This window comes from Phoenix dactylifera, chromosome 5, assembly GCF_051530095.1.
Source record: "Phoenix dactylifera cultivar Ajwa chromosome 5, Ajwa_hap1_PhDact_Kaust_v1.1, whole genome shotgun sequence".
Classification (NCBI taxonomy): Eukaryota; Viridiplantae; Streptophyta; class Magnoliopsida; order Arecales; family Arecaceae; genus Phoenix; species Phoenix dactylifera.
Window position 1 is genome coordinate 10,790,048 of NC_143194.1, and position 26,922 is coordinate 10,816,969.

At 42.4% G+C, this 26,922-nt stretch overlaps 1 protein-coding gene across 1 annotated transcript; it reads left to right on the forward strand.

The window, feature by feature from the left end:
* The first annotated feature begins 14,207 nt into the window (after positions 1-14,207).
* LOC149753455 (uncharacterized) lies at positions 14,208-20,184 on the forward strand. The gene is made up of 2 exons (XM_089930666.1): positions 14,208-14,677; positions 15,270-20,184. The coding sequence occupies exon 2, from the start codon at positions 17,412-17,414 to the stop codon at positions 19,137-19,139; it is 1,728 nt and encodes a 575-aa protein (XP_089786792.1). The 5' UTR covers positions 14,208-14,677; positions 15,270-17,411; the 3' UTR covers positions 19,140-20,184.
* The last annotated feature ends 6,738 nt before the right edge of the window (positions 20,185-26,922 follow it).

Sequence of the window (26,922 nt, forward strand, 5' to 3'; positions counted from 1 at the left end):
TTTCATCAAAAATGAAGAGGAACCGTGTGTTTACAAAAAGGTTAGTGGGAGTGCTGTCATTTTTCTCGTACTGTACGTAGATGACATTCTCCTGATAGGGAATGATATTCCCATGCTAACCTCGGTTAAGGTCTGGTTGTCAAAAGAATTCTCCATGAAAGACCTTGGAGAAGCATCCTATATTTTGGGAATAAAGGTCTATAGAGATAGATCTAAAAGGATGCTTGGCCTTTCACAGAAGATGTACATAGAGGAGGTGCTGAAAAAGTTCAGCATGGAAAACTCCAAGAGGGGTCTCTTACCCCTTAGACATGGAATTCATCTCTCCAAGAAGATGTGCCCCAACACATCTGAAGAGATTCAACACATGAGCAAGATTCCCTATGCATCGGCAATAGGAAGCCTCATGTATGCCATGCTGTGTACACAGCCTGATATAGCTCTTGCTGTGAGTGTCACAAGCAGATATCAGTCGGATCCAGGCAAGAAGCACTGGATAGCTGTGAAAGAACAGTCTTAAGTACTTGAGAAGAACTAAGGACATGTTCTTGGTCTTTGGGAGAAGATCAGAGTTGAAGGTAGAAGGATGCACACATATTGATGATAGAAAGTCTACATCAAAATATGTGCAATTGTGATTCAGTAAATTGGAAGAGTTCCAAACAACCGATCATTATAGATTCTACCTTAGAAGCTGAATATTAAGCCGTATCTAAGGGTGCAGTGGAAACCTTCTGATTAAAAGTTAATTGCAGAGTTAGGTCTAAAGTCATTAGATGCCATAACACTTTACTGCGATAACATTGGCACCATAGCACTAGCTATGGAGCCATGGTCTCATCAGAAGTCCAAGCACATAGAGCGGCGCTTCCATTTCATACGCGACTATGATGTAGAGATGCAGAGAGTAAACTCCGCGAATAACGTGGCAGACCCGTTCACTAAGCAGCTGAGTCAGCAAAAGACTGAAGCCCACCTTGAGAAGATGGGCCTAAGATATATGACCAATTGGCTTTAGTGCAAGTGGGAGATTGTTAGATGTATGCCCTAGAAGCCAATTTGGCTGACACATTGTTGATTCTAGGGACATAATTTTGTACTTGACTATTTATTATTGAATAAATAAAAGGCATCTTTTCATTCATATTGTTTATGTGTCTATGAATCGTCCAAGAAATTAATAAGATGATGATACATATTCTCAAGAGTTGAGAATTTAAGCCATGTATCATTGGTGATTAATTTCTAAATGCTCCTGATCAATGGATCATCACGAGGACGGTGATCGATCCGATCAGTGCACAGATCACTTTCCTTCTGGATGGACGAGACTTGAGTCCACAGTGTAGGGACACTGAAGTGATAGTGCAGGTGCTTGTTAGAGAACAAGGGTACTGAGCATGACCAAGACAAGAAGTCACTTGGATGTCTATCCACTCGTCAGTGACTTGCTTGATGTTGTAGTAGTGTGACTGGTCCTTTGACCTGCGGTGCTTCGGCTACTCACAGTGAGGTTATTGTAGTTTGACTGCACACATACATGGTCTCTAGCCATATGGGTCCATGCAGTGTAGATTGGCTGCAGTAAGTTCACTGTAGGAGTAGGGTATGCACCTATAAGGAATCTATTGACCTTGATAGAAGAGGAGTGATCCTATGTGATTTGTTAGACTGAGTTCTAAGACCTTGGCCAGGGCAGTAATATAAAGTGGAAAAAGAGTTTTCCACTATCGAACTCGAGTCGAATAAATCTTGACATATGACAGACGATGGGGTTTGACGAGTTGTCCATGACCTCCGTCCTGTAGGGATCCACGATAGTAGGACTGTATCACACGTTAACTGCACCTAGAGGTTCATCATTCCATTCTGCTGGATAGCCACTACATGCTGCTAGGTGTCACTGGTGGATGGTGGGACTCATAGGGATTATCTTGATGATCGATAAACCCTAACGAGTTGAGTTGGAATCGTTCCAACCCATTGAAAGGAGTTTTCAATGATATTGTGATAGAGATCATAATATATCTCACTACCAGTCAGAATAGAACCTATGGGGTCACACACACTAGAAGTATTGACCGATCCGATGGTTGAAATCGTGATTAGGAATCACAAGTAATCAATTTGATTGATAAGAAGTTGAAGAAGGAACAAAGGGAATTAATTAATTGGACTTAAACACAAATCCTACTTCGGGTAGGATTCCTAGAGTCCTAATTAGATTAGGACTGGGAATCCTAGTTGGAGTAGGACTGGGATTCCTACTTGGAATAGGATTCCTACAATCCTAATGAGATTAGGAATTTTGAATCAAAATTGGATTCCTACTTGGAGTAGGATTCCTAGAGTCCTAATCGGATTAGGACTTCGGATTCAAATAGAGTCCTAATTGGATTAGGACTAAAATCAAATATGTCCTAATTTGGATTAGAATTTCTTAAGTCACAATTAATTATTAATCTAATGAATCAATAAGACTCCTAATTGGATTAGGATTGAAGAGTTCAATTAAGTCAAAATTGATTTAAGTTCTAATTGGATTAGGACTTACCTAGATTGGATCCTAATTGGTTCACCCTTGGGCTAAGCCTAATTGGATTAGGGCTTGACCACATTAGGGCTTTTCAAACCCTACTTAATGTGGATTAGGGTTTACCATGAGGAAGGGGATATGCCCCTCCCTTTTCCATGTGGAGAAGGGAGAAGAGAGCCCCTCTTAGGAAATAACTCTAGGGCTCCTAGATTGTAGGAGCCCTAGATGGTTATAAAAAGGGGCAAAGGGGGCCGGCGCCCTAGATGAGCTCTCCCTCTCCTCTTCCATCACGTGGCCACCCCTCTCCCTTCCTTGGTTCAGCCGCAAGCAAAGGGAGAGCAAAGATCCAAGAGTTGGCGGCTTCCTCCCCTTCCCTTCCTTCATCCAACGCAAGGAAGAAAAGAAGGCTGCGTGGGGATTCTTCTTCTTCCTCTTTTTCATCCTTCTTCTTTCTCCTCTCAAGCACAATCAAGGGTTGATTGAAAGAGAGGAGATCAGCCATCAAAAGAAGTCTTTGCAAGGGAGCTAGCACCCCGGGAAGACAAGAAAGCTTTGATCGGTCCTCTACTTCGTGTGGATACCCGTAGAGGCCGGACGTTTGAACGGCTTCAAGCGAACCCTCTTCCAAAACCCCGAATTCAGATTTGCGGTGATCATCTACCCGCGCAAGGTGAAGATCTGATCTTCCTAATAGTTTTAAAAGTTTTAATTCTTACCTAATTACGAAAGGTCTCAAAACAACGTCCATGCGATGAATGTCGATCCCGCACATGCCCCCTTTTTCCGCTGCCATCTGATTTTTGTTTTGAAATATCAGCGGCATGGGCGGGTTCCCAACACGCCGTTGGCGTCGGCTGGCAGCAAAATTAGTGGCAAACTGCCTGCCGAGTTGCTCGAAGGAAGATACCGTATTCAGCTTTAGCCCAGAGAACCAAAGCTGAGCCGTCCCTCGGAGAGTCGCCGGGAAGGCCTTACAAAGTACAGCCTCTGAGGATCCTTGTAGGGCCATGAGAGCTCGGTAACTCTCCAAGTGGTCGAGGGGGTCGGTAATTCCGCTGTAGGGCTCCACTTGAGGCATCTTAAACCTCGCGGGGACCGGCTCATCCTCGATCTGGCGGGAGAAGGGGGACTTGGTGGTGAATTCAAAATCCCCCTCTTGTCTTGCCTTCTTGCTGTGGAGCGCTTCGATCTGGCGCTCCAAGTGTTCGACTTTCCTGTCGAGCTCCCCAACCCGTGGAATTGCCACCGTGGTTTGCTCCGGCTCACGGTGGTCAGGGGCTGATTCGGCTTCAGAGGATTGGGGTCTTCTGTTGAGACCTTCCCCCGGCAGCTCTCCCTGGGGGGAGGCCCGCCCTTCGTTGTTGGCCTGGGAGAATCGGGCCATTGGGAGGAAACTCCGGCAAGACCTGAGCCTGCGGGGGAAGCGTTGGTAAGGCCTCCTCGCGCCGCAGGCCTTGAACGGCAGCGGCCAGGGCCTGAACTTGCTGCACGAGAGCATTGAATTGCTCCGGCTGGACCCGGAGATCCGGGTCAGCCGGAGTAGGCGAATTCTGGACGGAGTGTCCAGGAATCTGTGGGGGACGCCGGAAGATATTGGAGGCTCCCTTACTTCTCAACTTCATGATCGCGACTCGGGCCCTTCCTCTAGCGCCAACTGTTGCTGGAAATTGGACCCGGGGGCGATCGTCGGTCGAGGAGGGGGAGCGGCGGTGGACACAGGAGAGTGGCGGTCCGTCGGCGGGCGGCGTCCTCCGTCGGGGTGCCTGCAGAAAAGCCGGTGGCCGGGTTTTCCGGCGCCGGCCCTCCAATGCTTAAGTCAGAAGGGGGCTATCTGTGTTCAAAGGAGAAAGAGGAGAACGGTATTTTTTGAGTTTTTCTGTCCCTCCCCCCTTTTGAGAAGCAAGGGTTCCCTTTTATAGGGGGATCGGTTTACCTGTGATGTGACGGGGCGAGGCCGTCGTACGGCTCGGCATGTTGCTTGGACTGACAAACGATCGGGTGAATCATTGCATTGGTGTCGGAGGTGAGGCCGAGATCAGAGGCTTATCACAGTTGATTGGACTCCGCTGAGCTGATTTGCCATGGAGAGCCGTAGGTCCGTAGATAATAGGAGCCATGCGTATTAATTGTTGAGTAAGCCGGAGGTAAGCATTAATAGTTGAGTAGGCCGGAGAGTCGCATTAATTGTTGAGTAAACTGGGGGTTTGCAGAGGTCATGCGCAATAAATGCTGGGACAGTGGCAGGATATGACCCTCGGCCAGACTTTGGAGGGGTTCGGCTGTAGTAGGTGGTCGACAAGGACAGACCTTTGGGGTCAGGAATTCTCCAAATCGGACGTTTCGAGGTCGGACGTTCTGAGGTCGGACGCCGACCTCAGTCGTCCAAGCTCGGTGGCTATGCGGCCTTTTGGAGGTGGGGTTACTATATTGCTGGGGGAAAACTGTATTCCCCCAACACTCAGTTACCTAACAAATTGAGTAACAAATTTAGTTTTCCTCATCTTATTTGAATCATGTATCATATGTAACCTATATATATCCTTTACTGTTGGAAGGAATAAATAACAATACTTCTTTCACTGAAACTCTGCTTTTTTTCCTGAAACTCTTCTTCCCTCTCACTAAAACTCTTCTCCTCCTGAAACTTTACATTCTGAAACTCTGGTCTGATTTTTACAGTGCATCAGCATCAAGAATTTGAGCCAGCAAAGTAGGGAAAGGCTTCACTCCATGTGACCTGTTGGTGAAGTGACATGGCCAAATTGGCAAGATAATTAATATACTGCTTGGTTAGCTTCACGAGACACATGAGTGCAGACAGCATTCAAAACATAATCAAAAGAGGGTACAAGGAGCTGTCCGGATTATTTAACCATGAGATAACAATCACTGACACCCCTTCCATGATAATATTGTTGTCCTGGATATAGTTAATCGTCGTTCTGAAGCCAACCAAGTATACACTTGTTCCACAATTGATGCCGCCTAAGTGGAAATGGAATACCTCCAGCAACTACTATTCTTTCTTGATAGTTGCATAGTACAAAATTGGTTGTAGCAGCATTTGAACGAACAAATCCATCAAAATTGATTCTAATGAATCTTGGCTGTGGGGGCTGATATCAAACTAATATTGGATGAGAAAACGCTTCAATGGTATGCCAAGGGTAGCCCCAAGTGCCAGAATCTTATCTGAAGGTAAACTGGCAGGATTGAAGGTACTCATGGGTCATATAACAAGCTTGCCGAAGGACATTTACAGGGTTCGGGTCTTGTGTTGAAAAACCCCTTCATTCCTCCCTTTACAAAGTGTCCACATGATATAAATCAAGAAGGTTTAAGCATTTGTCGCATCCCTGGATTGCTGCTTGGACAAAAGAAAATCAACTGCATGCTGGATTGAGTCGAAGTGATTGATGAGAGTGTTATCAGCAGCTCCTGCACCGGTCCGGATCTCTGACATAAGAAGAATATGTGGTCTACCATTTCTATCTCAAAATTACATCAAGCACATGTAGGTTAGATTGAAGGGATTCGAGTTACAAGTAGGGAAGCAGTCGATAGACCTCCCTTAGCTAATTTCCATAGAAAACAAAGAGTCACCCTTCATCTTCCTCTCTGATCAATAGAGCCGACAACTGTGATCGCCTCTCTTCAGTTAGCCCCCTTTCTAAAGTTATGTTGGAGCTAACCCCATTATCGATCAATGTAAAATCTTTAGAAATGATAGAAGATTTGTCCACCTTTTTATTATTATCAATATTTTTAAAACTATACCGAACAGCGAACCAGTAAGCTATTTGGTTTTCAGGTCAAATAGTCCGACTAGCAGGTTTGACCATGACATTAACAAGACATCATAATATATTTTTATTTTTCAAAAAATTCTAAAAAAAATAGGTAAAGGGGAGGAGGAGAAGAAGGGAGGACCTACAATTAGAGGGTGGCTAGGATTCCATTAATGGACTCGAGGGGAAGGAGAGGAGGGTGGACTTAGAAATGGGTTGAGGGGCGAGCTTGGGGGAAATGCAAGAGAAGACCAAGAAGAGGAGCTTGCGGATAGAGTTACATTAGAGGACAATATTGATGATGTTGATCTGGTTTTGGAAGTTGGCAGTGACGAAGTTGGCAGGAAAGGTGGAGATGGCGTAGATGCCGCTGACCTTAGTAGCAACAAGAATCACACAACGAAGCTACTCGACAATGAAGGGCTCAATGGTGGACTAGTTGGTGAGGTCCAGCTCTGCATGGGTGCGAAGCAGGAGGTTGGTGAAGCCCGAAGAAACCAACTTTTAATGGATAGTAGAGCCAACAAATCCACTGTGGCCGATAAAGCCAACGAGCCCATGGTGGCTGGCGACGAAGACCTTGGTAGACTTGTTCGAGAGGAAAGAGCTCATGATAGTGGTGGTTGTGGTGGTGGTCTCTGGGGAGAATAGAGAGATCGGGATTGTGGTTACGGTTAGAGGGATGAAATAATGGAAATTAAGAATAGAAACAATTATGGAGAGAGCGAGAGAGAGTTACGGCTTCCTGTATTTGTTTTCCTAAGGCTTCACTCTCTCTTGCTAAAGGAAGGAGGAGAGTTTTGGAGAGATACCACCCCCAACCATAACCACTTAGGATTTTAGCTCAAGAAAAAAAAAGGTCCTTCCCAACCTAACCAAACCAATTTCAAAAATTTTAAAAAAATTTAATTAAAAAAAAGGTCAAACGAGACCAGACCGTGACCAATTTTATCTAGTTTTTCTAGATTGGACCAGATTTTGACCACTCTTAAAATATTCTTTAAACCTGATTAGACAAGCAACTTGCTCCCGTTTAAACTGGATGAACCGACCATTATGGTCATGTTTTAAAAATATTGATTATTACCGGGTTGAACCATGAATGCTTCTGCAATTTGCCACAAGTCCCTTTCTCCCTTTTCTCCATGCAACAAGTCTCTTTCTCCTTAATTTTGCATCATAATAAGAAATCATAAATAATACAAACTCCATATGTTTCTCTTCTTCCTTTTTCTCTCCAGTTTGATAAGAAAAACAAAAAGTTTTCAATGCCATTAAAAATGTCAAATCTATTGTGAAAGGAAATAAGAATTTTCCATTCAAAAATGTCTCTCAAGAAAAGAAATCCTTCCAAAAACATTGTAAAGGAAAACAAAAATTTTTAATCAAAATTTCTCTTAAAACTTAGGCAAAAGATAAGGAAAAAAATCAACAATCCTCTGTTTTTCATCACCAAACAATTTTTACCCTTGTAGCCATCCTCTATCTAACATGTTTTAAACTATTGAAGATTTCAAAATATGTATAAAAACAAACTCTTCCATGGTCTCTTCTACTATGGTGCGGCATGGATGGGACAAAACATCTCCAAAGATGACAATATCACTCTGATGGCCTATTTGAGGAGAAGGCCTATGGTTGAGATGAAGGGGTGGATGTCATCAACAAAGATATCCACAAGCTAGCATGAGATTGGAGGGTGAGGGTGAAGAAGCTACTAGATTGGGGGAAGAGAAGATTTGTGATGCAATGTGCTTGGATGACAAGTTGGAGAAGAGACTGTAGGAGAACAAAATCATTTATAAGTAAGTGTATGTGTGTGTTGAAGAAGATCAAAGACTTATTTTTTTATAAAATTAGACATCCAGCTCATGACTCCACCTAAGCTATCCCATTAATTTGTCCTATACAAGGATTTAGCTAGTAGTGCTCTTGAATATATACTATTATTTCCATTCAGAAGAGTTAAGTAATATTTGAAATTATTAAATAATCTAGAAGCCTTCCGTTCCCTCTTTCTCTCCTCCCTTGTCCCAAGCAACCTCCCATGTTTCCCACCCTAACTTTGTTACTACCACTACTATTCTGATCTCACCCTCTCCTATACCATTGGATCGTCCTAGCTCGTAAAAACTACCCCTTCATTTCTCATCCTCAAAGAGGGCGCCTTGGGTTTCTAACTCACTGCCTTTACCAATATCTATCACTCTTTTCCATAGACCCACCCTTCCTGATCTTCTTTGTTCACTCCTTCCTCAAGCTCTCTAGTACCATAATTCTTCCTTGTCTATATTGTTGGAAACTATTTTGAAAATTATGCTAAAGTTGCTAATAGTTGCATATAATAAAAATTTAAAATATGTTAAATAAATCCAAACTTCTGTAATTTGAGAAAATTGGAGATATGTGCCTAGAAAGAGTCTTGTAAACATACCATCCGAAGTGTAAATTTCAACCTGCGCACACCCCCTCCCCTCCCTCTTTATTGTAGGTTTCAAGCTAGATCATCCCTAATGTATAACCACTATTACAAGCATGATCACATGGAGGTCTGATCCAAAGGACCCCATCAATGCCTAGGAAAAAGAAAAGGAAGTAGGAATAATAGGAAAATATTTGAGAAAGGAGAAAAAATCTCTCAAGTTATAGCAAAATAGTAGAAGCCCTCGAAATAACTAACTCATGCAAGGCATAATCTATCTTGTGTTTGAGATCTTTGACCTGGAGCCTTTATATTGGCTCGATCCATGTAACCTCCGGAGAGGCTTATAGTGGCCTTAATGGATATCTTAATAAAGGCCTTAATAGCTTGCCTATGCTAGCACCTCATAAAAGCTCAAGAACATGTGTGTGGGACCCTATAATGCTTATGTTACATTGCACAAGTCAACCAAATTCAATTTTAAATTTAAAATTTGTGAATAAGGAAATCAAAGGACATTTATTGAAATCTTTGAAACCCGTGGTGCTTATGTTATAGATCTAAAAATATATTTTGGCAAGATGTGCCCAAAAAGTTTAACCATGCATATGCTTTATCAAAAATACATAGGTTGTTAGGACCGTAGGCGTTGCCATCTTACTAAAACCCGCAGGTTATAGTAAAGGCTTAACCATGGTCTTTAAACCGACCATCCCAAATGCTCCCCTCCCAGCGTTCGGTTGCGACTTGGCCCACACCGGCCTCCGCCAACAATCTCCCCCAAGCAAGTAAGCCCTGCTGACTTGGCCCACCCTAGCCTCCGCCAACAATTCCCCCCCACGGCATGGGAGTTTTTTTTTTTTTAATCACTTATCCTGGGAATCGAATCTGTGCCGCTGGCTTTGACACTACTATTAAGATCGTAGGCGCTGCCATCTCACTAAAACCCGTAGGTGATAGTGAAGGCTTAACTATAGCCTTTAAACCGACCATCCCAAATGCCTCCCCCCCCCCGGTTCGGCATTCAATTGCGACTTGGCCCACACCGGCCTCCGCCGCGGGCGAGCCTTACTGACTTGGCCCACATCGGCCTCCGCCAACATAGGTCATGCCACAACATACATGCATGTCTCATCTTGCCTCACTACGAACACATGCACAACAAGACAAAATTGGCAAATGAGCAAGTGAGCATGCAAATGTATGGTTGCTAGCCTCAAACCCACAAAGCCCATCAAACCTAAGACTCTTGGACTTCAATAAGTGCAAGACTACTTGTATTTGAGCATCCAATATGGTATTATTAAATAAGGAATTTAAAGAGTTGAACCTTTTCAAAAAAGTATTTAAAATTTTTAAAGCTATAAAAATCATTAAAAAGAAATTTTGGACAAGTTATATTTTGTAATGTGTGAGGTGTTCAGTCAACTTAAATCCCACTTAGTGTTGATTTTCTCCATCTAAAGGAGCCGTAATGGATAAAACCTTGAACTAGATTATTGTTTCGAATTTTGTGTTGCACTTAGTACTTTGATTTTTCATGAGAATATTATTATGCTTAGCCAAACCCTTAGTCACAACTTTTATGATGGCTCTCACATAAGTGAGCCCTTCAAAAATATGTTGTAACCTAATACATCCTGCAAACTTCCAACCTTGGACTCACTAAGAGTATAGCTTAATTTTTAGTTCATTTTGTCACTAATATAAGAACTCACCACAAGGACTTGATGTGATATTTTTGAAAGAAGTGCTCTAACAAGATCACTCAATCAGCTTCATTTTCAACACAATATTCCTTTTTTATGGGAACACCAAGTATAAAGGTTTGGTATTCACTGCCGGTGATTAAAAGGTGGGCTTAAGCCCCATCCCCTTGATGACTCTAGGACTTTGCTTCTATATATACCTTTAGTTAACTAGTCTACTGAGTTTTTTCTATAATTTAACATATTCCAAGGATATTATATTGTTCGTTTTGTATTGTCTTATATGTTGTGATAAAGCTAGATATGCCCATTTATGTTTTTATTGGTATATTTTGATATGTCACCACTATTGCGGCCTAATTTTGATACTGAATTGATGAGGTCAAAAAAGATTTTGATACTAAAAGAAGCACTACTATAAAATTTTTAAATCACTCTACCCCTATGCCTATGGTATCCGCAACAATAAATTTGGCATTCATGGTGCTCTGAGATATAATTGTTTGCATAAAAGATTCATAGACTATGGCAGCACCACTGACAAAAAAATAAATAACCCCCGGTTGATTTGATATCTAAGGAATCAATTACCTAATTTGCATCAATGTAACCCCTCAATTACCTCAGAGTATCCAGTATATAGAAGAGAAATATCAAGGTTTCCCTTAAGATATTGAAATATCCTTTCTAAAGTGGTCTAAGATTGATCTAGGTTATGAGTAAATCTTCTTAATCTTCCTACAATATAGGCAATATCAGGTCTTGTCCTATTTACCATGTATATAAGAGATCCAATGATTTGAAAATGTCTAGTTTGATTAAGAAGTTCATCTAAGTTCTACTTAAGGCGTGTACTAGGACTATACAGAGTGGAAACTAGTTTTCAATCAGAAAAATTGAATTTTTGGATCATTTGTTGGATCCTATTTAATTAAACCCTGATCCCGTTTAATTAGAACCCACATCTTGACAAGTGTCCCTTGAATTTCGTAAATCTTGATAATCACAAGGGCATTAAGGTAATTGCACGGCAGTGAAAGGTTGCCTTGATGGGGGTGACTCTTCACGGGTGTAACTAATCACGGCGTTTGGTCCCTGGAGAGGGCTATAAATAGCCTGTCAGACCCCTTCTCTAATACACGCATTAAGAGCTCTCTCTCCAGAAGATTACTCGCTAATCTTTGTTCAGATCACCGGTGATCGAGGCTGCACACGCATTTCAAAGCCCAAAGCGCAATTAAAGATGGATTTAGCGAATCAAGGTATGATTTATAATTCATTAAGTTAATCAATTCCATCAATGGTATCAGAGCAGATGGATTAGATTCCAAAATAAATCATACCCGTTTGGTTCGCTGGACGGTAGTGCTTTGGACCCTGATGTTATTTATCCATATGAAAGAATTTTTTCTGACCGATGTGGGACTAAATACTTCATCTCCTATTCCCCTCCTTTCACCTCGAATCAAGAAAAATGAGGAAGGGAGAGCCGCTGCCATGGCCACCACTGCGGCGGGTCTCGGTCGCGGCCCTCCCCGTCCTAACCAGTGGCCAACAGGGCCATCATCCAGCCGCCGCCTCCCCGGCTGCCGCTGCGACCCGCCGTCCCAGCGAGCCCGCAGCGGCTGCGGCTCCCCGTGGCCGCCATGGCCATCGCGGGCGGAGGAAAGAGAGGATTCGGCCCCGCCATGGCCTGCGGCCCGCCGCCAAGCGGCCTCGGCCGCTGCCAGCGGCGCCGGCCGCTGCCACGGCGCCCGGCCGACGCCCCTGCGGCCCGTGACCGCGGGCTGCAGCCGCACCCTGCGGCCGAACCCCGCGGCCTCCGCGGCCGACCCCGGCCTCCGGCCCCGCCTTGTGGCCGCCCCGCGGCCTGCTGCCGCGCCTACGGCCGGCGGTGGCGGTTGCGCCGCCGTCGTTTAGGAGAGAAGGGGCCACTGGTTTTGGCCCCCTTCTGCTCCTTTCGTTTGGGGAAGATGAAGAGATGGGTTTCGGGTTTCAGGCTTCGGGCATGGAATCCAACCCGAAATCCGAATCCATTTAAATAATAATAATAAAAAAAAAGGAGTGAAGGGATTAACAGTTTCGGGTTATTGGGTCTCGGCCCCCAACCCGAAATCCGAATCCTTTTGACTAAACTGTGCTTTTGCAGTTAAACCCCTGACAATATGTTATTCTGAAAAAGGGGCTTTAGAAATTCATATACGGTCCCCAGAAGAAAGTTGAGTTACAGGAAGGTCCTAAAATATATTTATTTGATCCCTGTACTTAGGATTTATTACAGAACAGTACACCAATTATTACATATTGGTCCCTGTAATGAATTTATTACATAAATGATCAATTTAGATGCTTTCTTATGATGATACATGATTGTTTAAATTATTCATATTTTTCATGATAAAAGGATGATATATGCATGAGACGAGCCAAAGCATCTTATGTAGGAAAAGACATATAAATGATTAAATTTGTGCATATTTGTGGTGACGAGCCAAAGCATCCCATAAATTTTAGAATGCTTTAGTTTAATTTAATCAATAAAGAGTCTTTTTATCATCATTTCATGAAATTGAATAGTTGCATCATATATAATGAACCGGCCCCAAAGGGAAATCATTATACAAAGTTAATGGTGGGATGAAATAATGTTATTAGTATGATATTTATGATGAAATCTTGTTGCCCAAAGGCCTTGAATTCTTCATTAACATTGAACAATATCTAGTAAAATTTTATCCATTGAATAACGGTGTCTAAGAAAAGCTTGTCAAAAAGGCATACGTGCCTAAGAAAGGCTGGTACTTAAGTGAGCCTAGTGCTCCACCACCGATCTGGAGCTGATCTGGCTGTTATTCTTTGGATTTTTTCCAACTAGATATATAAAGTTCATTAAATATCATACTTAATGCATTAGTTTTATCGTAAAGGGGTAAATCATGTAAAGTTAATTTTGATTTACTCACTAAATTGCTAATATGGGTTAGTGATTTAGATAAGGTTTTAGCGTAATTATAGCATGCATATTGATAGTAAGCATATGTTTTGCAGCTTTGTTTCCGACAGTTTTTTCACAATCTACATCATGCATCCCAATACTTAATGGTTCAAATTTCTCGGAATGGAAAGAAAGGCTGACATTTACTTTAGGGTGCATGGATATTGATCTGGCACTTCATGAGGACATGCCACCTGTCCCCACGGAGGAAACTACGCCAGAGGAGAAAAAGTTGTATGAGAGGTGGGAGCGGTCAAACCGCTTAAGTCTTTTACTCATACAAAATCATATCTCCAGAAAGATAAGGGGCTCAATTCCAGATTGCAAAACTGCAAAAGAATTCTTAACAGCAGTAGAAGAGCAATTTGTGAGTTCAAAGAAAGCCCTAGCCAGCACCTTAATATCAAGATTTGCTTCCTTAAAGTATAATGATAATGGTGGCATACGCGAGCACATTATGGAATTACGTGACATCGCTGCCCAATTAAAATCATTGGAAGTAGACATGTCAGAAACTTTTCTTGTACACTTTGTCCTTAATTCTCTGCCTATGGAGTATGCACCATTTAAGATCTCATACAACACACATACAGAAAAATGGACTATGAATCAACTTCTAGCCATGTGTGTTGATGAGGAGCAGAGAATAAAACAAGAGAGGCAAGAGAGTGTTTATCTCACCTCTCATAAGGAAAAAGGACATAAAGAGGTCGGCGGTACCAGTCATCATATTCCTGTTAAGAAGAAGAAAATGAAAGTGTAATAACCCCAAAATATTTTTTTATATAAAAAAGGATAGAATAGTCCTTTAAAATTGATATGAGGGGTAAAATTGGAAGGAATGAAAAGATAATGGCATAGTTGTAGATGCGTTGAAGTGGTAAGGGTAAAATTGGAAAGAAATCAAAAGTTAATGGCATAACAGTAGATATGTTGAAGTGTTAGGGGCAAAATGGGAATTTAATAATATTAAAAAAAGGGTGAATAGTATTTTGATGTGATTTAATTGGAGGGTTTGCTGTGGCTTTGGAATGAAACCGAGAGACAGAGAGGGGGGGTTCTCAGACGGCAACAGAGAGGAAAAAAAGAAGGAGAGGAAAGGAAAGGAAGAGGAAGAAGAAGAAGAAAAAGAAAAGGTAGGAGATCCCGGATGCGCTGCCAGCTGAAGGAAAAAGTGTAGATCTTCTTCCCCTCTACGCAAGGACCTCGATTTCCAAAAAGAAAAAGGTAAATATCCATCCCTATCTAGTCTTTTGATGACATTAGGCTATACAAAGGGTGGATATAGTCTAGAAGGGTCGGATAAGGGTTGTAGAGGCGGTTAAAAGAGGAAGAATCGGATTTTGACAAATTTTTCCGGCACTACGGAAAAACTGTGTCGAAGTCCCAACTTCGGCGAATTATTTAGGAGGTCAAACGACCTCCGATAGCAATGCATGTTACCTCTTTGGAATCCTCTATGAGTTTAGAATGTTAGGTAAAAATTTCATCAAATTTGGAGTCTGAAAAGTGGATCAAACCCGGGATGAAGTAACCGGCTGTCGGTCCAGGTTACTGTTCATCCGGGTGGAAAATAGGGGATTTCATGCTATAATAGGGTATTAAGCCTAGATCAAGCTAAAAGGGACCTTGTACTCATGCAAGGGAGTCCCTAATACACATAAATGGTGAGTTAATTAATTAAAAAGAAAAAGAAGAAAGAAAAGAAAAGATTTAGGGAACAGGGGAGTTGAATCAATTAAAGTTCCCTATGTTATAATTGGCACGTAGATTATAGCCCTTGATACAAAACTAAATATATTGTAAATGCATGTATCAGTTGGGCAAGAAGCTAGGGAACAAGAGGAAGAAGTTCCCCACTGCCAGCTGTAGATTTTTGGAGGCGTATCAAGGCTGTGCCAGATTGACAGGTGAGTGGGAGTCATGTACTTTGCACTATGAGCATCCTTAATTCATTTTCATGAATGTCGCCAAGTGTGAATTGATTCCACTTGAGCATATTGATTGATATTGTAGTAGATTCCTCTATAATCTTGATTCTCCATGCTTGATTATTCTGTACATGCATTTGAGGGAACATTGAGAGGAATTACGAGGGGTTGATGAGTAATCAAATTGATTCCGAATTGTGAAATGATTTCTTTTGTAAATTGATTTCATTTCCTCTATTTTAAAGACTTGTGAGTCGTAGCTTGATTATACTCTTTTATGAGTAATTAAATTGGTTCCAAATTGTGAAATAACTTCTTTTGTAAATTGATTTCATTTCCTCCATTTCAAAGATTTGTAGAGCCTTCTTAGTGGTATATTGAGTTGTATTGCACTTCCTTGACCCTCACTCCTAACCCTGATGTTAGTTTATGATTGGGTCATGATCGAGTGAGTGGTAATCTTGATTATACTCATTTTTAGTAGAGTATTGGGAGGGTGCATTATGGCATTTATGCATGGCTTGGCAGTATCTGCAGGACACCTATAGTCGATGGGGTTGAACATCGGCCTTTGTGCACATAGTAGCCTTCTGGGTGGGCGGAGCCCAGTCCCTTCCTAGGGGGGACACGGCCCTAGGCGTAGGATCGGCCGGTCCTACGACTTATATTCTGCTTGCCGCCGGGCATAGTAAGACCCCGCGAGGTGCAGTATGGCTTTCCGCGGATGTAGAATTCCCGCGAGGTGCCGTTTAGTATGTAGATGTGAGATGGATTTCTGTTCTGGATACTGGCCAGCATTTACATGATCAGTGTGGTATCTTATCCTGCATATGCATGTGACAGTAGGGAGTTGTTGCTGGTTCGCCTGGGGCATAAAACCCACCTCCCGATAGCTGTCTAGCATTTACATTATCGATATGGTGTCTTATCCTGCATATGCATGTGACAGTGGGGAGTTGTTGCTGGTTCGCCTGGGGCGTAAAACCCACCTCCCGACAGCTGTCTAGTGATGATTTACATATTGGTGTGGTGTCATATTCGATATATGCATATGGCAGTAGGGAGTTGTTGCTGGTTCGCCTGGGGCGTAAAACCCACCTCCCGATAGCTGTCTAGTGATGATTTCAGCATATTGACACCTGATTTGTATGTTCCAGCATTATGATCTGTTGAGCATATTCATGAGTAGCATATATGTTTACTTGATTATTCCATATATGCTTCAGATGAGTTGATATTGATTGTGGTGATATTGATGATTTACTCCATATTCTCTATGTTGAGATCATGTTCATCTTGTTATTGATCTTGAGATTTCATCTCGAGCCATGATTATATTCTGTCTCATGTGCATAGTACTCTCTACTCCACTCACTGAGTATTTATATACTCACTCCCCAGTTTTGTGTTTTTGATTGCAGGGCAGGTATTGTATAGAGAAGAGCAGGGTTAGAGATTGCCTGCTAGCTGTGCCGCTCCATAGTGTAGCATAGTATAATGTAGATAGAGGTTTATCCCCTTTTGGTGTATTATAAACCTTCTGTTGTATTTAGTGTATAGTTACAGTCATAGATCCTGTTGTGGATATGGGTTTGACCATGGATGAAATGGGAACCAGATTTTTATATAGATGAGTTATATGCCTGAGATGATGTATTGATATATATTGTCCAGGTTCATTATGTGACAGATTATGTGATTGCTGCTCTGACAGGTAGCATTGTTGTATGTAATGAGATAATCCTGACAGGTCACCATAGGAAAGGTGATCATTTTGTGCATGTATCATGCCAAAATTTTCAAGATTTATTGATGATTGATAGGTAGTAGGGTTCTACGCGGTGGCTGGTGGCCTTATGCCTACCCGCACCCTAGGACCGTCGCGGCGGCCCGCCGGAAACGGGGCGGGGGTCGTGACAGAGGTGGTATCAGAGCAAAGGTTAAGAAGAGTCCTGTCAGAGCAATAGGGTGAGTCAGGATTAAGTATAGGATTATACTATGGAGCATAGGATTTTTCTGTATATTAATTTATGAGTCATTTACAATTCAGTAAAATATATTATGACTCAGTGTGTAACGACCGTCCTTTCTTTTTAATTCTTTTAGAGACATATAAAAAAATACCTCCAAGGAGAGGATCTGCTCGTCCTGGAAGGAGGATGGAGCCAGATATAGCATTGGATGCGGGTTCCACACATATCGAGCCCCAAAGAGAAAAATCTCCTCCTGCAGACAGGCGGAGAGTTGATGATCAAGGGGAGGTAGGAAGTAGAGATGCATTGATGGAACAGTTACTGGCGGAGAATCAGGCTCTGAGAGAGCAGATTGCTCGGGGGAAACCTCCTGCCCCGTCAGTAGTATCCATCTCACCTCTTGTACCTGTGCCAAGAAGTTTGGCCAGGCGAGCTCTAGATGATGAGGGGATTACTGTACAGGAATTTCTGAGGCTCAGAACCCCGGAGTTTAAGGGGGAAGAAGGTGAAGATCCTCAGAGATTTCTGGAGGAGACTGAAAAGATGATACGGAGACTGCCCTGTTCTGATGCAAGAGCTATAGAACTTGTAGGGCTTACAATGAAGGAAGATGCCTGGGACTGGTACCAGAGGCATATGGAGGACAGATTGTACAGTAGGAATCCTCCAACCTGGGAAGAGTTCAGGCAAGCAGTGATGGATGAGTTTTTGTCTCCTGCTGAGAGGCAGAATCGGGCTCTTCAGTTTGAGAGGCTGAAGCAGATGCCCGGAATGAGCGTATCTGAGTACGCTCGTGAGTTCACTAGATTGGGAAAGTATGCTCCTTACATCATCCCCACTGAAGCTGTCAGGATAGAAAGATTCAGACGGGGTCTGATTTCCCCGCTTTATAATGCGGTGTTGGCAGTAGAGGTCCCCACCTTGTCTAGGCTGATAGATAAAGTAAAACAGTGGGAGACCAGAAATAAAGAGGAAAGAGCTGAAAGAGAACAGAGGAAAATGAGTGTGGGGAAGGAGCAAAACAGTAGAGGTAGATCTGAGGGAGTAGATCTCTCGGAGGGCCCGACGGAGCAGTCTGTACGCTCAGCTCCACCTGCCCCACGTAAGAGGAAATGGAGGGAAAGAGGTCAATCACAAGATACTTTTCTACCATCAGTACCTCGTCCTCCAGTCACTATAGCCAGAACTGAATCTGGGTTCCAATCATGGCCAGTGTGTGGCATATGTGGGAAGCAGCACCCTGGCAGATGCAGAATGGGCCAGGGAGTGTGCTACAGATGTGGACAGCCGGGTCATTTTGCCAGAGAATGCCTGCAGGGTGCCACCCAGCAGTTTGTGCCTTTGGCATCCTACCCTTCTGTGCAGATGGACAGGCCTAGTAGTAGGGGGCCTGTAGGCAGAGGCAGAGGTCAGACACCAGCATCACAGCAGAGTGTTGGACCATCTCAGCCATCAGCTCCAGTAGGTAGAGGGCAAGGAAGGGTGTTCACGGTAAATCCACAAGAGGCACAGGCATTAAATGTAGCTGTGACAGGTATGCTCCTCATTGATAAGATTAAAGCTAGAATATTATTTAATTCTGGAGCTACCCATTCATTTGTGTCCCCTTATTTTGCTAAAAAGTTAGCTAAGGATAAGATATTAATGCGTATTCCCTTAGCTATTAATACACCTGTAGGGGATAGTATAAAAGCGAAGTATGTATATCCTACCTATGTGGTAGAGATAGAAGGTAAAACATTCCTAATTTATTTGATTTCCAATACTACACTGAGCAGAATATGATGAGCAGATACACTCACCCCTTTGAGTAATCAGGTAATTTACTCTTTTAAATTCGAGGACGAATTTTATATAAGGGGGGAGGATGTAATAACCCCAAAATATTTTTTTATATAAAAAAGGATAGAATAGTCCTTTAAAATTGATATGAGGGGTAAAATTGGAAGGAATGAAAAGATAATGGCATAGTTGTAGATGCGTTGAAGTGGTAAGGGTAAAATTGGAAAGAAATCAAAAGTTAATGGCATAACAGTAGATATGTTGAAGTGTTAGGGGCAAAATGGGAATTTAATAATATTAAAAAAAGGGTGAATAGTATTTTGATGTGATTTAATTGGAGGGTTTGCTGTGGCTTTGGAATGAAACCGAGAGACAGAGAGGGGGGTTCTCAGACGGCAACAGAGAGGAAAAAAAGAAGGAGAGGAAAGGAAAGGAAGAGGAAGAAGAAGAAGAAAAAGAAAAGGTAGGAGATCCCGGATGCGCTGCCAGCTGAAGGAAAAAGTGTAGATCTTCTTCCCCTCTACGCAAGGACCTCGATTTCCAAAAAGAAAAAGGTAAATATCCATCCCTATCTAGTCTTTTGATGACATTAGGCTATACAAAGGGTGGATATAGTCTAGAAGGGTCGGATAAGGGTTGTAGAGGCGGTTAAAAGAGGAAGAATCGGATTTTGACAAATTTTTCCGGCACTACGGAAAAACTGTGTCGAAGTCCCAACTTCGGCGAATTATTTAGGAGGTCAAACGACCTCCGATAGCAATGCATGTTACCTCTTTGGAATCCTCTATGAGTTTAGAATGTTAGGTAAAAATTTCATCAAATTTGGAGTCTGAAAAGTGGATCAAACCCGGGATGAAGTAACCGGCTGTCGGTCCAGGTTACTGTTCATCCGGGTGGAAAATAGGGGATTTCATGCTATAATAGGGTATTAAGCCTAGATCAAGCTAAAAGGGACCTTGTACTCATGCAAGGGAGTCCCTAATACACATAAATGGTGAGTTAATTAATTAAAAAGAAAAAGAAGAAAGAAAAAAAAAGATTTAGGGAACAGGGGAGTTGAATCAATTAAAGTTCCCTATGTTATAATTGGCACGTAGATTATAGCCCTTGATACAAAACTAAATATATTGTAAATGCATGTATCAGTTGGGCAAGAAGCTAGGGAATAAGAGGAAGAAGTTCCCCACTGCCAGCTGTAGATTTTTGGAGGCGTATCAAGGCTGTGCCAGATTGACAGGTGAGTGGGAGTCATGTACTTTGCACTATGAGCATCCTTAATTCATTTTCATGAATGTCGCCAAGTGTGAATTGATTCCACTTGAGCATATTGATTGATATTGTAGTAGATTCCTCTATAATCTTGATTCTCCATGCTTGATTATTCTGTACATGCATTTGAGGGAACATTGAGAGGAATTACGAGGGGTTGATGAGTAATCAAATTGATTCCGAATTGTGAAATGATTTCTTTTGTAAATTGATTTCATTTCCTCTATTTTAAAGACTTGTGAGTCGTAGCTTGATTATACTCTTTTATGAGTAATTAAATTGGTTCCAAATTGTGAAATAACTTCTTTTGTAAATTGATTTCATTTCCTCCATTTCAAAGATTTGTAGAGCCTTCTTAGTGGTATATTGAGTTGTATTGCACTTCCTTGACCCTCACTCCTAACCCTGATGTTAGTTTATGATTGGGTCATGATCGAGTGAGTGGTAATCTTGATTATACTCATTTTTAGTAGAGTATTGGGAGGGTGCATTATGGCATTTATGCATGGCTTGGCAGTATCTGCAGGACACCTATAGTCGATGGGGTTGAACATCGGCCTTTGTGCACATAGTAGCCTTCTGGGTGGGCGGAGCCCAGTCCCTTCCTAGGGGGGACACGGCCCTAGGCGTAGGATCGGCCGGTCCTACGACTTATATTCTGCTTGCCGCCGGGCATAGTAAGACCCCGCGAGGTGCAGTATGGCTTTCCGCGGATGTAGAATTCCCGCGAGGTGCCGTTTAGTATGTAGATGTGAGATGGATTTCTGTTCTGGATACTGGCCAGCATTTACATGATCAGTGTGGTATCTTATCCTGCATATGCATGTGACAGTAGGGAGTTGTTGCTGGTTCGCCTGGGGCGTAAAACCCACCTCCCGATAGCTGTCTAGCATTTACATTATCGATATGGTGTCTTATCCTGCATATGCATGTGACAGTGGGGAGTTGTTGCTGGTTCGCCTGGGGCGTAAAACCCACCTCCCGACAGCTGTCTAGTGATGATTTACATATTGGTGTGGTGTCATATTCGATATATGCATATGGCAGTAGGGAGTTGTTGCTGGTTCGCCTGGGGCGTAAAACCCACCTCCCGATAGCTGTCTAGTGATGATTTCAGCATATTGACACCTGATTTGTATGTTCCAGCATTATGATCTGTTGAGCATATTCATGAGTAGCATATATGTTTACTTGATTATTCCATATATGCTTCAGATGAGTTGATATTGATTGTGGTGATATTGATGATTTACCCCATATTCTCTATGTTGAGATCATGTTCATCTTGTTATTGATCTTGAGATTTCATCTCGAGCCATGATTATATTCTGTCTCATGTGCATAGTACTCTCTACTCCACTCACTGAGTATTTATATACTCACTCCCCAGTTTTGTGTTTTTGATTGCAGGGCAGGTATTGTATAGAGAAGAGCAGGGTTAGAGATTGCCTGCTAGCTGTGCCGCTCCATAGTGTAGCATAGTATAATGTAGATAGAGGTTTATCCCCTTTTGGTGTATTATAAACCTTCTGTTGTATTTAGTGTATAGTTACAGTCATAGATCCTGTTGTGGATATGGGTTTGACCATGGATGAAATGGGAACCAGATTTTTATATAGATGAGTTATATGCCTGAGATGATGTATTGATATATATTGTCCAGGTTCATTATGTGACAGATTATGTGATTGCTGCTCTGACAGGTAGCATTGTTGTATGTAATGAGATAATCCTGACAGGTCACCATAGGAAAGGTGATCATTTTGTGCATGTATCATGCCAAAATTTTCAAGATTTATTGATGATTGATAGGTAGTAGGGTTCTACGCGGTGGCTGGTGGCCTTATGCCTACCCGCACCCTAGGACCGTCGCGGCGGCCCGCCGGGAACGGGGCGGGGGTCGTGACAGAAAGTGTCAGCCAAAGTGACTGATAAAAGGCAAATAAAGTGCTTCTTCTGTAGGAAACAGGGACATTTGAAAAAGGACTGCATCAAGTACAAGAAATGGCTCGAAAAGAAAGGTACTTTTCTTTCCTTAGTGTGTTATGAATCAAATTTTATTGATGTACCTCATAACACATGGTGGATTGACTCTGGTGCTACTATCCATATATGTAAAACTTTGCAGGGATTGTTGAACAAAAGAATTCCAACGGAAAGTGAGCGAAGCATCATAATGGGAAATAAGATGCGTTCACATGTGGAAGCTGTTGGAACGTTCAAATTGACCTTAAAGACTGGCCATATTTTGTACCTAGAAAATACCTTTTATGTACCTGGATTTTCTAGAAACCTAATATCTATTTCAAAACTTGTTTCCTTTGGATATACCGTTTCATTTGGACGGTCATTTGTAAACCTTTCCTTGAATAATATTATTGTTGGTAATTGCTTGTTAGAGGATGGTTTATTTAAATTAGACCTTGATACATCCTTTGAACTATCCCTTTTATCCCTGCAAAATAAAGATCATTATGGATTAAAACGTAGCCTAATAAATGAAAATTCCTCTATGTTATGGCACCGAAGATTAGGCCATATCTCCATAAAAAGAATCAAGAGATTAGTAAATGATGGAATTTTACCAACTCTTGACTATGGTGATTTTGAAACTTGTTTAGACTGCATCAAGGGAAAGCAGACTAACAAGTTTAAGAAAGGTGCTATAAGAAGCACAAATTTATTGGATGTCATACATACAGATATATGTGGGCCCTTTTCGACCCCATGTTTTACTGGTCATAAATATTTTATCACCTTTATTGATGATTACTCACGCTATGGGTATCTCTACTTGTTATATGACAAGGCTGAGGCATTAAATGCCTTTAAGCTTTTCAAAACAGAGGTAGAGTTACAACTTGATAAAAAGATTAAAGTTGTGAGATCAGATAGAGGTGGTGAATACTACGGTAGGTATACTGAAACAGGACAACATTTAGGTCCATTTGCTCAATTTCTTCAAGAGCAAGGTATAGTTGCACAATACACTATGCCTGGTACTCCTGATCAAAATGGAGTTGCGGAAAGAAGAAACCGAACATTAATGGAGATGGTAAGAAGTATGATTAGTCACTCAACTCTCCCAATTTCTCTATGGGGTGATGCCTTAAAAACCGCTGCGTATATTCTAAACAGGGTTCCTACTAAAGCTGTCCCAAAAACACCCTATGAAGTTTGGACAGGTAGGAAACCTAGTTTAAGACATCTACACATTTGGGGGTGTCAAGCTGAGGCAAGGGTGTACAACCCACAAGAGAAAAAGTTGGACTTTAGAACCATTAGTTGTTATTTTATCGGTTATCCAGAAAAGTCCAAGGGATACAGATTTTATTGTCCTAATCATACTTTGAGGATTGTGGAGACAAGAAATGCTAGATTCCTTGAAAATGACCAAATCAGTGGGAGTATAAAACCTCAAGAAATTAATTTTGAGGAAAAGCAAACTCCGTATGGTGTGCAAGATTCAAATAAGCAGCCAATGATTCCTCTACCTATCATTGATAATGATTTGGAGGAGGATGAGTCTACTATTAATGTTCCACTTGAATCTGTGCCAGTTATCACTGAGAATGTTGCTCCTCCACCTATAGAACCAGTGGATCAAGAAGCAACTTTAAGAAGGTCATCAAGGGTAAGGAGATCTCCAATTCCACCAGATTACATAGTATACCTTCAAGAAAATGATTATGACATTGGAAATATAGATGATCCAATAAATTTCTCACAAGCCATAAGTTCAGTAAATTCCTCCAAATGGCTAGATGCTATGAAAGATGAGATAGATTCTATGGCTAAAAATAATGTTTGGAATCTAGTTGAACTACCTCCTGGAGCTACTGCAGTACGCTGCAAATGGGTTTTTAAAACCAAAAGAGACTCCAAAGGCAAGGTAGAGCGACATAAGGCCAGACTTGTTGCCAAAGGATTTACTCAAAAGGAGGGTATTGATTATCATGAAACCTTCTCTCCAGTTTTAAAGAAGGATTCTTTAAGGATAATTATGGCTTTGGTGGCTCATTTTGACTTAGAGCTGCACCAAATGGATGTGAGAACTGCATTTCTTAATTGAGATTTAGAGGAAGAAGTTTACATGAAACAACCTGAAGGTTTTGTTTCAGAAGGTCAGAGTCAAAAAGTTTGCAAGCTAAATAAGTCTATATATGGACTCAAGCAATCATCCCGACAGTGGTATCTTAAGTTCAATAACGTCATTTCTACATTTGGCTTTGTAGAAAACGTTGTTGATAGATGTATTTATCTTAAGATCAGTGGGAGTCGATTTATTTTTCTAGTCCTATATGTAGATGGCATTTTGCTTGCTAGTAGTGATTTGGCATTGCTTAGGGAGACTAAGCAATTTCTCTCCAGTAATTTTGATATGAAGGATATGGGTGAAGCTTCATATGTCATCGGCATTGAGGTTCATAGAGATAGATCTAAGGAAAAAGTTTGTCTATCTCAAAAAGCCTACATTAAGAAAATGTTGGAGAGATTTGGTATGGAAAATTCCAAACCAAGTCCAGTGCCTATTACTAAAGGTGAAAAGTTGAGCCAATCACAATCTCCGAGGAATGAAATTGAAAGGGAGCATATGAAAGCTTTTCCATATGCTTCACTAGTTGGGACTTTAATGTATGCTCAAGTCTGTACCAGACCTGATATAGCATATGTTGTGGGATTACTGGGGAGATTTCAAGCTAATCCAAGAATAGAACATTGGAGAGCTGCAAAGAAAGTATTGAGATGTCTTCAAGGAACTCAAGATTATATGCTCACATACAACAAATCCGATCTCTTGGAGATAGTTGGATACTCAGACTCAGACTTTGCGGGATGTCCAGATAGTAGAAAATCAACATCAGGTTATATCTTTCTACTAGCTGGTGGTGCAGTCTCGTGGAAGAGTTCGAAGCAAAAGATGACAGCTGCTTCAACAATGGAGGCTGAGTTATTAGCATGCTATGATGCAGTTACACAGGCTATTTGGTTGAGGAACTTTATCACGGGCCTACAGATCGTGGACACTATTTCAAGGCCCATAAAATTATATTGTGATAATTTAGCAGCAGTTTCCTCAATAAAGAATAACAAGATATCCAATGGAAATAAGCACATGGAGGTGAAATATCTTGTTATAAAGGAAAAATGTGAAGACCATAAAGTTTCAGTTCAATACATCAATACTGTGCTTATGTTGGCAGATCCTTTGACCAAAGCAATAACCCCGGGATTGCATAAGGAGCATGTCAGTCAAATGGGTCTTTTCTGTATAAATTAATTGATGTATTATTGTGCACATTTTAGATGGTTGTAAATCACATATATTGTATTTTCTGCTTTAATGAATTCACATAGTTTATGCATACTATGGTAGCAGAAATTGTGACCAAAGAATGAATTTTATGAGAAGTTCATTCATAAGGGTTTGGTTATGATGGTTTAGTAATATAGTGATCATGGAAGGTTATACGCCGATCAAATAGGTGTTATTTCCGCCATGGTTCGTGTTACGGGGGAACTTAGCCACCATGCCCCACGTGACCAGCACGCGCGCCCAGGAAGACTACGGCAGCCCCTTGATCCAGCAATCCGACCCCGAGTCGGACATCTTCGGCTCCGCAGCCCGACCCCGAGTCGGCTGCCCCTTGATCCAGCAATCCGACCCCGAGTCGGACATCTTCGGCTCCGCAGCCCGACCCCGAGTCGGACATCTCTCGACAACGACAGGCTATTCCCCAGAGGCACGCCGCGGCCCTCTGCTCCACTACACCCAGCAACGGTCGTATCCGGCGCTGCTCCACGATCCCCTGTAACAGCCGTACAAAGCGGAGCTCCACTACGCCCTGTCATGGCCGTACCCAGCGCTGCCCCACGACGCCCTGTAACGGCCATGTCAGTGGCAGCTCCATCGTGCTACACGATGACCAACCCCCCAAAAAGGACCCCCCAGCCTGGTATATATGCGGCTGAGGGGAGAAGGGGGAGGGTAAGCAAGAACTTCCAGAGCATTCTCCTACTTGCTACTATTATCTTTCCTTCTCCTCCAATCTCCTCTGACTTGATCGTCGGAGGGCCCCCACTACCCCAGTGGTGGTGCGAGGCTTGCTTGCAGGTTTCCCGGTGGAAAGTGGAGCGCAATCAACACCAACCAAGGCAACCCAAACGGAACCCCGTTCACACCGCTGTGCCAATCGTTCTCGGTTTGGACCACCAGCAACAGTTGGCGCTAGAGGAAGGGTCCGAATCTCAGAGCGATCGTAATGGCACGGCGAGGTGGTCGTGGAGCTTCCAATGCCTCCGGTCGCGGGGCCTCTCGCGCCTCCGGCCGGGAGGCCGCTGCGTCTCCAACACATTCTCAGCAACACTCCACCGTTCCACCCCCCATTCAGATGGTCGAAGCCGCTCAGTTCGACCAGTTAGCCCAGCAGGTTCGCACCCTCGCGGAGGCAGTGCAGAACCTGCAGGGTGTGATGTCTCGGGCGCCGCAGCGGGCCCAGGAGCCGCTGCTCCCTGA